Below are 14081 nucleotides of genomic sequence, written 5' to 3'. Positions count from 1 at the left end.
AAAACGAACAGCTTAACAAAAGCAGCAGTGCAAGCCTCTCGCATGTGAGAACACAAAGCAGCCAGATTAACACTAGTGCGCAGATACGACAGACTTCCCTCCAAAACTGCGAGTACCTCATGTCACGCAGTAAAAATTCCCGCATAGCAGCAGCCATCTTAGATGCAAGCGTTTTAGGATTAGGAAATACATAAGCAAGCTTCACTCGGATACCCAATATAGGGGAAAAAAGGGTAAATTAGTAAAACAAACATTGTTGATTACATAGTTTGGGTTATTCGAGGATAATGATTACAAGCAAGTCGCTTCTCGTGCGAATCCTTGCTCCATCAATGGTGCATTTGAAGAAGCTCAGTATTCCTCTGGACGGTGTGCGGGACTCTTCGGTGCATGGGCGCCCTGCCCACACTGAGATGCAAGATGCCTGACTTCCGGTCTTTGCGAGTACATTTCGAGAGGTGACTGCGCACTACTTTTAAACAAGCTTTTGCAATGCAATATGACTCGCATTTACGCGAGACGTATTGCATTAGAAATGGCAGCTTCTACGTTTAAAAAAGCACAAACAGGAGTGGGGGTGAGGGAGGGGCGAAAAAACTGCTAACTGCAGGAGATGGTCGGGGGTACACACAGGGAAGCAAATACTGTTCGAGTAAAGGGGCTGATATCCTCGAAAGGAGCAAAATGATTACACAGGCATCAGGAGGCTGGACTAAAACTAAACACCAATCAGGAAACAGAATTTATAGATAAAACCAATCAAAAAGATGGGCGGAAAGTGGGTAGAGCTTCCCCTACTATAGTGTATACAGCATCTCTCAAGAAGACAGCTCATGTGATGCCTAGCCCGAGACCTAAAAAGCTCAAATGTGGCTAAAAGATAAGACATTGTAAAAAAGAAAGACCAAGTCAGAGATGTGCAGGAGTGAAAGGGAGACATGGGCGGGGGTTGAAGTGATAGCTAATTGGGTGGCAATGGGAAATTGGGGGATAAGAAGCCAGTAAATTATGTGTTTTGGGGAACTGGAAAGTAAGTGGAGCATGCAGGTGATGGTATTTCAGGGGCTAAACAGAACACAGGGGCCAGAGCAAGAAAACACATCCTTGCCCATGAAGTGCTGGAAGAAAATATAAAAAAGTTGTTCCCTGAATGTTAAAAACGTATGATCCAGGCATTGGACAAAAATAAGAAGGAAAGAAATTGAAAGAAGAAGGGAAATGATGTTGGCAAGAAAGTCAACTAATGGAAAGCATTGAACTGAATGAAAACCAATAGTAAGTATTAGAAGGTTTCTGGTAGTGTCCACAATAGGCCTGGAGATGAGATGTGAAAAGAACATTGTACTTCAGAGAAAGAAAAAGGCTATTGTGAAGCATATTAAAATAAGCGAATATTGTCATTGAGTCCAGCTGTAAACCACAGCCCTTTCACTTACCCCCAAGACACAACGTCCAATTTTAGATGACTCCCAGCCTCATTATTCCAACCATTATTACATTTGAGAACTTCTTCGTGGAACAGCAAATGCTGAAGACGTGACATGTCTATTGAGATTTTCTCTATTCATACTTTCTAAGATGCTGTGAAAACGCACCTTTCTGTCAATATTAAGCCATTTATCTTTAAGTCTAATATTTGGCTGCATTTTTTTCTATTCACTGTAAACCGTCCACTTTTTAGGAATTGTTTCAAAACGTTAGTTACCTATTCAAATAATGGATACTGTAAGTCCTTACCATAATAGTTATATGAAGTCACAAACCTAAAATTAGACATCAAGTATACCTTTATCGGTAGGGTGAAGCCACCTGTAAAAAATACTTCCTTGAAGACCTGCAGTACAGTTGCAGGCAATTGTCATGGGGATGATTTTGGAATTTACTTCATTGTTCATCCAAAGTACTACCAGGAAGTACATTGTTTTTCTGGCTTCCACCTACCCGCAAAGGTATACTTGAAGACCTGCATTCCAGTTGCAGGCATTTGCCATGGAGACGATTTTGGAATTTACTGCATAGTTCAGCCAATGTCTAACCAGGAAGTATAAGAGAATTATAGTATAAATACCGTTTCAGTACAGATCGTAGTATCAGTTTTCATTGCACTGCAAGAGAAGCTTAAGATGTCCTTTCCGCCCTGGTGCACCGCAGTTCTTTTGGCCACTCATGTGTTCTGCATAGCCACATGCTCCATGGTGGAGCTGAAAAACAATGGCTATGAAAATCTTGTCATTGCAATTAATCCAAGCATACCTGAAGATCAGAAGATTATTGACAACATAAAGGTAGGAACATGTATTTTTTATCGAGGTCATTTTGTTATTTGTGTCAACATAATGCTTGATGCACACACAATGGCATGCACATCTAATCTCTCCATTGTACCATTTGTGAAATAAGTTCTTAACAGTTTGTATTAAAAAATAAATCATGTAGCCAAACACAAAAATCCTTAATCACCATATCATGTCTCAGGGAGGGCAGGTTTATGGGAATGGGAGGCATTCAACTGTGCGCATCCTTCATTTACACAGCCAATATTTGTGTGCGATTCCTAAAGGCTTGCGTGTGTGAGGGTCAATGTATGCTTATATGTTGTCCCCAGTTAGTGTAAATGTCATCTATATGTGATCTTTCCCTCAGTGCGAGATTCATATCACGAAGCGTTTGCTTAGATACTTAAAGAAATGGAGGTATTAATCATAGTCGTCTAATAAAAAAATGTTGTCCTCTTATACGGCGATAGGCAGGGGATACTTTCCGTGAGCCATCACGTGAGTCCACAAAACCACTGGGGGTCTTAAACTCCCCCATTTTGCCTTATTCAATCATCAAATCAAATCAAATCGTTACTTTATTCGGTTAAAGTTTAAAACCATCAAAGTGCACATCACAGAGCATAAGACATTAAAACAGTTTACATTTATACAAAAATTCATTCCAATTCTCACCCCTTTAACAGATTCCCCATGAGACATCAAACATTTAGGCATTACTACCAGACAAAACATTCCTTGATATTTAAATAAATATATTGAAAGATTGTCCTAATCAAATGTCCACTATTTACAACAGTTTTGACAAAAGCAGATTAAAAATTAGCAAAGTCCACGCTATGGTACAGCGAGTCTATTCCTACACCGGATTGCTCTAATAATGTAACTTGCGACCCCAAAACAGACTACTGGGGATGCCATTATTTACTAATAGGCCAATGCTGGCCTAACTTGCTCAAAATTACGCCATCTTAAGAGTGGAATGATAAATGTCATGCATAACGAGACATACAATTTGTAGAAAAATATTATGTGTAGGGTGTTCTGTTCCGAGAAGTTGTCCTAGGGACAGGGGCCCAACGTCCCTTCATTTTAAAAACCCTTTTGGAAAGACTAGTAGCCAGGGCACCATATTGTGCTTAAATCTGATTAAAGCAAATAAATGATAAGGTTAATTATATATGTTAGATATGGTTGCAACTAGTTACCTAGACTCAGCATAACAAAACTCCTCACAGTAAGTTTAACTAATTCCCTTTCCTCCCTTATAGACATCGATCTTACCAAGAACTGCTGCTTTAGTCCTCTAATAGCCGACTTACCAAGAGCTCTATGGCTTAGGAATAAGTCAGGACAAACAAGAGATTTCATTTGGGTCTTAATATAACGGACCCAAGGTATGTCTAAACCTTTGTCCAAGGAAATGCAACCTTGGATGATCAATTGATTGAGAATGGGGGGCGGGTTTGCTCAAATTCTCAGCCAGCATAATAAAGGGGCAACCGCAATCTGATCCGAGATAAAACCAGCACCAAGGTCCTCATGAATATTGAAAATTGGGGTGGAGGCCGGTACCGACAGCAGCCTACGAAAGAAATTATTTTCAACTGCCTGGATTTCCCCAGTTTCTATATATCCCCTAACATCAACCCCGTAGCTTACCATAGAGAGGCACTTGGCATTATAGATCTTCATGAGGGCCAGGAGCGGTTTGGAGCCAATTCTTCTAGAAAACTCTAAGATAGCCCCAGAGGCTCTAGCTAGGGTGTTCTTTTTGTGAATACGCTGCGTAAACCACAAGCGTCTTTCATCAAAAAGAGCACCTGAATAAGGGAAGGCAGGGACTTTTATAAGTTCCATCCCCTTTCAATAAAATGTAGCCTTCCTTGCTCTAGCTGTACCAATAGACATTGAGTGTGACTTCTTAAGATTATTGATTAAGTCTAGAGAGTCCATAAAATCAATAAAACAATCTAAAAGAGATTGCAGCCCTCACGACGTCCTTGCCATCAGAACCGCATCATCGGCATAGAGTAAAGCAGGGATCAATTTTGAACCAACTTTTGAAACATCTTTGCAAGAGGAAGACAGGGCGTCTCCAAGTTTATTGATAAAGAGTGTAAACAATAGGGGAGCTAAAATGCACCCCTGTCGCACCCCTCTTTTGACAGCCCATGCTTCAGTTAAGCCGCCATTCTCATTATAGTGGACAGTGACTGTGGTGTTTTCCTGAATGGCCGCCAAAAAAGAGATCAAATCTGCCTCAATACCGATGCTATGAAGGGACGCCCAAAGTTTTGATCTATTTACAAGGTCAAAATCTGTGGTTAGGTCCATAAAAGTCACATTGAGATCCCCATGCTTTGCGACTATGTACTTCCCTATTACTAAATGTAGATTAAGGCATTGTCCCGTTCTGTCTTTTCCCTGTCTAAATCCATATTGAAGATCAGAGATGATGCTATTTTTATCTAGCCAATCTGTTAAGCGGGCAAGAACAACTTTCCCCATTATTTTGGCTGCGGAATCCAAGAGTGAGATCGGTCTATAACAGGCAGGATCGTCTCTTGAGCTCTTTTTAAATATCCGGATGATTACAGCCTTCGGTGGGGGTAAAGCCGACCCGGGTTGCAGCATTAAAAACAAAAGTTAAGATTTTAGCCCAAAAAATAGGATCTGCCCTGTAAAGGTCAGCCGGTCCCCCATCAGGGCCTGGTGCCTTCCCCCTTGATGTTGACATGATTGCCTCAGTGAATTCGTCCAATGTAAAGGACAGGGCATTTGAAACACAGCCTGTGTCTCCTGGCCAACTAATAGTTCCCTAACTCAAGTCCCTGTATACGCCCCCAAAATTCTGAGCCCACCTCTCTGGAGAGATAAGACAATCACTAACAGTTACTGGATTCATCAAAAGTGAGGCTATTTACCACGGTACAAAATCTAGTGCTATTAGCCAAAACACTTGCTTGGCTAAGTTCATCCCATACCATCTCTCTTAACTGCAACTTGCTTGTTTGCACTGCAGTTTTATAAGCCCTCCTGGTTTGCTTAACCCTGTCAGGGTCCCTTGCTTTCACATTAGGCTTCTCCAAGAGCACCCTGTGCGCACTAACACAGGCTTGGTCAAACCATTTTTTATGTTTTTTGGGCCTTAATTTGCAAGAGACTGTCAAATTGGCCGCTACCTGCCTGGTAATGCAGTCAAATGCGCCTAGGATTATTACTGGGTCAGAGTCATGGTCCATACAAATTCCGAACTCCTCTACACAGTCATTATGTAGGTTTTCGAGGAAACTATCTGGGGTGATTAACTCCCATTTTAGCCTGCGAGCTTGGTCTTTTGGAGCAATATGGAATTGCTTATGTGAACCAGGGGTTTGACCTTCTCAGTAACAGAGATGTTAATGACCAGAGTCAAAGGGTTGTGGTCACTCAGGCAACTATGGGTTACACAAAAATTGCCTAGTGGGTCCATCAATAATCATGAGACTAGAATGTAATCAATGATACTTGGGACACCTTGGCCCATATATGTGAAAATGGGAGCTGAAACATCCGAATGCGCAGGGCAGATCAGATTATGGGCCGATAAAAAGCTCTCTAGAAAAGACCCAGAGTTTGTATGTTCAAAATGTGTTAGTCCCTGCGGGCCTTACTCCTCTTCTAGTCTTGTCATGTAATTAGTAGGACAAACATGAATGTTAAAATATCCAAGGATTAATAAAATGGTAGGACATATCAACCTTAGCCCGGTAGTCATCCAAAAAGGCAGCGAGAAGTCTTAAATGCTCCAGATTATCACTTCTCGTAAAAGAATTATAAAAATTGACCACTAAAAAGCTCTGTAAATTTTTCTGTTAGTTCAACTGCTAGAATGTAAGGTGAGCACGTATTAATTAACTTTGCCCTATACTGTAATTTTAGACTAATTAACAGGAAAAGTCCCCCACTAGATCATTCTAGATGGGACAGCATATTTCGAAAATGACAAGTACCCATCCACATAGTAGGATTCTTTCGAGTCCCATGTTTCCTGCAGGGTGATAATGTGATAACTAACAAGGAAAAGTTCCCAATTAATGTCCCCCCTTTTGGATCGAAGACCTGCTATGTTCCATGATAGGCTTTGTAATCCAGGAACACAAGATAGTTGCAGAGTGGAATTAGATTTGGTGGATCCCTGAGTGAAGGGATTGGGCTCTTCAATAGGAGGTGTAATAGGAGGTAGCGTGTTAATCATAGGAAGAGGAATTTCTTCCTCTACAGTGTCTCCCTTAACTAATGGGTCAACTGAAGCTAATTGATTTGCTGGTAGTCAGCCTTCTTGATATAAATTAGATAAGCCCTCAAATCTATTTAAGACAGGGATATAAGGGGCATACTCCTTCTGGGTTCTCACTGGGGGCCTGTAAAAATAGCCCAGAGGAAGGGCAACAATAGAAGTGGCAGAGAGTGGGTAGTGGTCATGAGTTTTGAGGATCATGTGAGCAACTACGGGGCTTCGAAAATTTAGAATGACACAATCCCCCTATGTATTTTTGCGACCGCCCCACCCATGCAACTCTGCGCACCATCAAAAAATTATTGCTCGAGGCCACCCTGAAACCTTTAAATGTATATAATCAGTCCACAGTTTTATTTCTTAGTTGGGTCCAGGATTCTGGTTGATCGGGTCTCAGCGGGGAACACCGGCCAAGACCACGACCAGAGGACAAGCTGCCAGTGGCAAATCTAAGATGCCTCACGCAGGCTTAGTGGGCACGTTGTTGATAGTGCTCGGTCCCTCACTAGAGCCTGTCGGAGCAACGGTTAATACCCTAGGTGACCTCTTCGGGATATGCAAATTCTGGCCATCCGAACAAGGAACGGTTGCGGGCCCCCGTGCCTTTGGGTGCTGCGCTCGGTTGAGGGAGGGCCCCCCTATATTTAATCTTACATGCTGGGGTTGCAGACTTGCTATGCGCATTTCTTCATTAGAGTTATTTGCTGCCCCATGAGTCGTAACTTGAGTTTGATCCCCAATGGAACCACTACTCCAGGGCCATACCGGCACCCCGTGTTCCGGACCTCCCCTTACAATCCTCGCTACATCAGTAATTGGCCTCACCTCAGCACTTTTTGAGAACAGTACGAGTTTTTCTTCAATTGTCCCAAATTTATTCCAGAAAGGTGCAAGGAGAGTGGAGATTCGGGTCTCCATTTGCTTCCAATAATCCGGATTGTCTCCGGGGTCCATCGGCTTGCTCACATTAGGGTTAATGGGTGAGGGCAAGAAATTATCAGTTATTGGGGATGACTTTCCTTTTGGTTGTATACTCTTTCCTTTTTCTTTGTTTTTGCCCCTCGATGCTAAACTACCCCTAGTATGCCTTGCCAGAAGTTCCTCAGGTCCACCCTCTGTTATAATCCAACCCTTGTGAACATACACTAGCCATCCCTTCACTATCCTTTGGTGGCATTTTGGACCTCGTGGCTCGATCGCCTTGGGCCATCCGAGGTATAATGGGGGAGTGGGGTTGGGCTTGGGGAGGTACTTGGGCAACAGAGAAATCAGGGTTCAGCGAATGGGAATAACCCCCTGTAGCGCCGTGGGCACTCAGTCTTGAGGAATTAGAGCATCCAGGAGGAGTAGAGTCAACCATCTCTCCCCTCCCTAAATCAGGGATGGGTTCCGTATCAACCATACTAACTTTAGGTGCTTCAGTGGGCTCTACGCTTATAAGACTTGAGATTTGTGTAACTGCCACCGGTGATTTAGCCATTCTTATTGCACCCAAAGATTATCTTTTTTGCTCCATACACCACCCCAAAGACAATGTCTTTTCAGTAAGCTGGATTTTGTGCTGGAGCACAGATTCGGCCCTGGTTAGGAAAGCGTCCAGCGTACCCACTAGCCCCCTCCCCTCTGCCATGTGAGCTTGTATTTTGTGGCCATCAAACAATAAGTCTAAAATGTAAGAGTTGTATAACAATTCTAATGCAGCCCCGCGACCTTCAAGCATATACTAAGAAAAGGGATATCTGGGACTGAAAAACATAAATGTCACTGACCAAGTCTTCTAGTCCTCCAGGAAAGATATAGTCAGATGAAAGGGAGGTGGCCCAGCCCTGCCTCCTCCTGGCTACGACGGGCGCGGGCAGGCCCGCCCTTGGCCCGGGCATGCCCGCGCGCGTCCCACGCTACGGGAGCCCTGCGATTATTTTAAGCGCCTCCTGGTGCACTTACCGTGGCGTGGGCGGCGTGAGCGGCGTTTCCTGTTGCCACCGCGGAGGATGCTGGGATCTGTGGTCCCGCCCGGCTGGCGATGTCCGCTCCCGCCCAGACCCACCACTCCACTCCACTCCTCGAATGTTGAATTTTGTCATAATCCTTGGACTACCTCTGTTTTAGTTAGTTACCCAAACTTGTGGAGGTATTGCATACCAGCCCTACTATAAGCCTCATTAAACAAAGAAGGAAAAGAAAGAAGGTGTTCTCACATGTTTGTTCTTTTAACTGAGCCATTCAAGCAATCAGATCCTGCCATTAGGTTTTGCAAAATCAAGGTAATCCCAACAAGAGGTCAGAGAGATGTTCATCCATTTGGTACAACTTTACCATGTACTATATTTATCAATATAAATAGCAATTGGAACTGTACACTTCCAAACTTTTGATCTAACACCATAGCTTCTGAAATTCCCAAAATAACCATTAGAAGGCTTACCTCTATATCTCAACCCAATATTTCTGTTAATACCTTAACCACTTCATAGCAGTCTATTTGAATACCTGGGTGCTGCCATAGATGATGAACATTGTCTGCATTTCCCAAGGCACATTTAGGGCAACCTCTTTTATTCCAATCTCCCAACTTTGATAGTTTTTTGGGAGACCAATAAGCCCTATATGTTGTAAACAAATGGCTTCTCCTTAGTAGTGCAGATTTCGCTGCTAACCATAATGTAGACATAGATTATTGCCATAGATGTAGAATTTCTGATGACAGCAGGTCCGTTTTCCATATCTCCACTGGCAAAGGGGGGAGGGGCAGAGTCTTCACCTTGTACCATGATCCAGCACCACTTGGATACTTCCTTTCTAGATATCTGAACACTCTGTAGTTCCTCCTCTGATTCTGCTCTAATCCCTATATTAGATATTCCTCGGGACCAACTGGTGAGTTGGTAGTTATTAAACCTGGAGAGCCTATTGTCAGTACTTCTTAACAAGGAGTCCCATGGGCTCAAAGAGCCCTCCTCAAACAATTGGACCCATCTTTCTATCTCTGCAGTCAGCAGCGGAAAAGCTAGAGCATCCTGTAAGCATGGAGGAGTACCAGGAGATGTCGAAATTGGAGGGATATTACCGTTATAGGGGATTCCCAGGACTCGTCTAACCTGAATCCACACTTTACACACTGTACTTAGTACTCTAAATTTAACCTTCTTAAAATATTTGGATGTCCAAATTTAAAAAGAAAGTAACTGCTTTTATCAGTGAAATCTTTGTTAGTGCTCAATATTGGGGAGATGCATGTTGGTGAGTATTTCTTAATAAGAGTCTTGCATTCTTTATAGAAAAAGCCCAATAATATAACTGAAAGTCGGGGAATGGAATACCCCCCTCTATCTTCTTTTATTGTATTTGTTTCTGCTATTCTAATACTTTTATTTGCCCATAACAAGCTACTTAATTCTCTGTGGAGTTTTGTAAGCCACTCAGTTTTAAAGTGCAGAGGGAGTGTGTTAAAAGCAAAAGTACATTTTGTGACGATCATTATTTTAATCAGGTTCATCCACCTTAATATAGGGGAAGGTATGCCCATAATCGCAAAGGATTATTTATTTTTAGCATAAGCCTGCTAATGGTTAAGTGGGTCATGGTATTTAGTCTTTCATCACACATATGAACAAAAGTTACTTACCTGTAAACTGTGGTTCTCCAGTATTGGTATGTTTCATAGATTTGTCGTCAGAGTGGGAGACCCACAGTACATAAAAATAGCAATAATGATGCATAACATAGCTATATCATAGGTAGATTAGAACCAGGAAGTAAAATAGCTAGAAGTTAATAGGAAACATTCTTCCACTTTCATGACTCGTCCAAGTCATTATTTATAGTCCAAACTACAGCCAATCAGGCGACAGCACCCTCCAGAATGTTCTTCCCAGATGCCCAGACTCTCAGATTTTCCAGCATAAGTGTGATATAAGAGTAAAAGAGCCAAGCAGAGCCTCTGAGGGGAGGTGGGTGGGTCGCATGTGAATCTATGAAAGATACCAATACTGGAGAACCACAGTTTACAGGTAAGTAACTTTTGGTCTTCTCCAGTATTGGAGTATCGTTCATAGATTCACATGCTTGAATCAGAGTAGAGAGCAGTAATTCCATATTGATGCTTGTAAGACCATCAAAGAAATATGTATATATACACATATATAATCAGAATTCAACTTCAACTATATAACATTTATAAACAATATGTATATATGAATGCATCAAAGAGGAGGAGGGAAGACAGAGGCTCACCTATTTATAAAGATTGCGGAGAACCGCTTGTCCCACAGACCTGTTTGCATTGCTGGCAGCTTCCAGACAGTAGTGCTTTGTAAAAGTGTGCCTGCTGGACCATGTTGCGTCTCCGCAGATTTGATGAGCAAAGAGAGCAGTAGACAAAGAGATTGCTCTAGTACAATATGCTCTTAGATGTGTATGGAAAGGAGATTCGGTACTGGTTGCAACTGAATGGGATTGCATGGATAGAAGGAGGAGTTTGGTAAACCAGAGGCCACCTGGGAGATATTAGGAGCAGGCGACAAGGCTCCTTCATTTTTCGGAGAACCTTGGGAACCAACGGTATTGGTGGGAAAACATAGGCATAGATCTGCGACCAATTAATCGAAAATGCATTCCAGCACAAGTCTTGTTTGGGAAGCCAACTTGCATAGAACGGTCATTTACTGTTCAGACTGGTCTCTTAAAAGTCCAGATCGGGTCGACCCCACTTCAGAAATATCAAATCTAATGTTGGTTGATGGAACTCCCACTCGTGATTGGACACTGTCGACTTGCTGAGGGAATCCCCTAGGATGTTGGATACTCCCAGATAATGGACTGATGACAAGGTTGGTGTTGGATCGCCCAATCCCAAATGTGCTGGGTTTGCTGAGACAGCAGAGCAGATCATGTCCCTCCCTGTTTGTTTAGGTAGTGCATACTTGTTGCGTTGTCCATCCGGATCAACACTGATGCTCCTAGAATGATGGTGGGAAAAGATTTTAGAGGCAGGAAGATCGCTAGCAACTCTAAAAGGTTGATATGCCATGTCAATCAATCAATCAATCAATCAATCAATCAATCAAGCATTTATAAAGTGCACTACTCACCCGGAGGGTCTCAAGGCGCTAGGGGAGGGGGGGTCCGCTACTGCTCGAACAGCCAGGTCTTCAGCTGCTTCCTGAAGGCAAGGTGGTCCTGGGTCAGGCGGAGGTGGGTCGGGAGGGAGTTCCAAGTCTTGGCAGCCAGGTAGGAGAAGGACCTTCCTCCTTTGGTGGCTCTTCGGATGCGGGGGACGGCATCCGAAGAGCCACCAAAGGAGGAAGGTGAGCATCCCATTTGCTGTTGACTGTTAGCCCTTGAAGGTGCACTCCCCACCCTTCAGGGGAGGCATCCGTGGTGATGACTAAACTTGGAGCATCCACTAGGAATGAGAGGCCTGCTGCCACAATCCTCTTGCAAGTCCACCAGAGCATCGCCATCCGCATCTGAGGAGTGATGCGGATGATATAGTCGAAGGACCCTGAGGACTGTAGCCATTGGTCGTTGAGCTCCTCTTGCAGGGGTCTCATCTTGAGGGGACTAAGGTAATGCAGGATGATAGCATCCCTAGAAGTGACCCAAACAGTCGGACAGAAACACACTTTTTTGATTGAAGTAGTTGGGCCAGCATGCACAGCTTTGCTTCCTTTCGTTTGAGACAAAGGCTTGTGTCCCAGGTGTGTCTATGGTGGCTCCTAAGAATGTTCTTGTTTGTGACAGGACGAGTTGACACTTGTCCAGATTGATGGAGAGACCCAGAGACTGGAAGAGTGACAGACATTTCTGAGTATGGACGTTTGTGACTGTGAAGGAATTCGCAATGATAAGGCAGTCTTGTAGATAAGGAAAAATTTGGACTCCTTCTAATCCACCGGTGCCAAAACCTTGGAGAAAACACAGGGCATGGAACGTAGTCTGAAGGGAAGGACCTTGAACTGGAAGTCCTGCCAGCCACTCTGAATGTCAAGAACTTTCAGTGTCTGAATAAAATTGGTACATGAAAGTACATGAAAGTAAGTGTCTTGGAGGTCGAGGGTGATCATGTAATCACCCGCCGAGAGGAGTTAAAGGACTTCTTGTTAAGTCAACATCCGGAAGGATTGTTTTTTAAAATATTTGTTTAGGGAACGAAGATCTAAGATGGTGCGCCATTCTCCAGAATTGCTTTTTATTTTTAGAAGAAATCTGGAATAGAAACCGGTGCCTCTTTGACATTTTGGAACCACTTCGATCGCTCCCTTTTTATCATCAAATTTATTTGGGAGAAAAGCTCCATAAGATGAGCTGGAGGCAGGCCTCAGGGAGGAGCATTTGGAGGAAGTTTGGTAAACTCCAGAGTGTGGCCTCTGGCCACAATGTCCAAGACCCATTTGTCTCTAGGTATAGCATGCCAGGTTGAGCAAATATGGGACATCCTTCCTCCAACTTTTGTAGGATTAGGCAGTAGAGCAGGTGGCAGTTGTCACTGCTTCTTGGACAAATTCCGTCCGCGATAGGATGACTTATTTCTGTTTTGTGCATAAGACATAGTTGGTTGCTGCCTGAAAGATTGTTGTTGTGAGGAGTAACCTTGGTTACCCTGATAGGACTGGTATTGCCTTGACTGATCAACTGGAGAAGGATCCACGGCCTATAGTACCACAAAAAGGCGGCTTCCGAAACTGAAGCGTACCAAGAGATTTTGCTGTCTCAGTAACATTTTTAATGGCTTGTAGGGCTTCATCGATATGCTGACCAAAAAGAGACTTCTCGTCAACAGGCATATCGATACTTTTCATCTGAACCTCCTGACAAAATTATTTGGATTTTAACCGGCCCTGTCGCCTCAAGACAGCTACACCCACTAATTGCTGAAAACCTGTATACACAACATCCACAGCAGAATCGATAATCTCAGCTGAGATTTGTTCTTCCTCCTGGAGGATCTTGAGCTCTTCTGCCTTGGAGGGCTCAGGTAACATGTTGATGTAGGGGGAGATGTCAGACCACATCTCCCTATCATAGCGGCCTAAGATGGCCAGTGAATTAGCTGCACGGACAGTAGTGGCCTCCATGGTTGAAACCTTTTTTCCAATTGCATCTAGACATCTCCCACAGCGAGGATAATGGAGAGGAGGAATTCGTGTTCTCCGCTGTGCTGCCTGTGCAATAACTGAATACGGCTTAGGCTGACCTATTAGACAAGCTGGTGAGTTATCCAGTGCCTTGTATTTCTTTTCAAGGCGAGGCCGGACCACCGGAATGGAGGCAAGAGTCTGCATGACTTTCAGTCCTTCCTACCAAATAAAGTCAATAATAGGGATAGATCGTACTTGCCTCCTTGGCTGGTCTTTGAAATTGTAAAGGAAACAATAATCCTTCATTGTTTCCATGGGAAGAAGCAAACAATGTGCTGCCCTTTCCATCAGAAAACCTCTGGTGTCCACTGGAGGTGAGTCAATAGGAGCCGGAGCCGAGGGAGACTGCATTTGCATTTGATAGTCATCCCATTCAGTAAGGCA

At 43.5% G+C, this 14081-nt stretch overlaps 1 protein-coding gene across 1 annotated transcript in view; it reads left to right on the top strand.

The window, feature by feature from the left end:
* Positions 1-2106: 2106 nt before the first annotated feature.
* Positions 2107-14081, top strand: part of LOC147747508 (calcium-activated chloride channel regulator 1-like) — an 820724-nt gene continuing 808749 nt past the window's right edge. The window contains exon 1 of the mRNA XM_086953977.1: positions 2107-2285. Within this exon, the coding sequence (XP_086810103.1) occupies positions 2124-2285 (162 nt within the window). The 5' untranslated portion in view covers positions 2107-2123. The remainder of the gene's footprint in view (positions 2286-14081) is intronic.

The sequence above is a fragment of the Lissotriton vulgaris genome, chromosome 1_1, assembly GCF_964263255.1.
Source record: "Lissotriton vulgaris chromosome 1_1, aLisVul1.2, whole genome shotgun sequence".
Lineage (NCBI taxonomy): Eukaryota > Metazoa > Chordata > Amphibia > Caudata > Salamandridae > Lissotriton > Lissotriton vulgaris.
The sequence above is the reverse complement of the archived record's forward strand: the minus strand, read 5'-3'. Positions and strand labels throughout refer to the sequence as shown.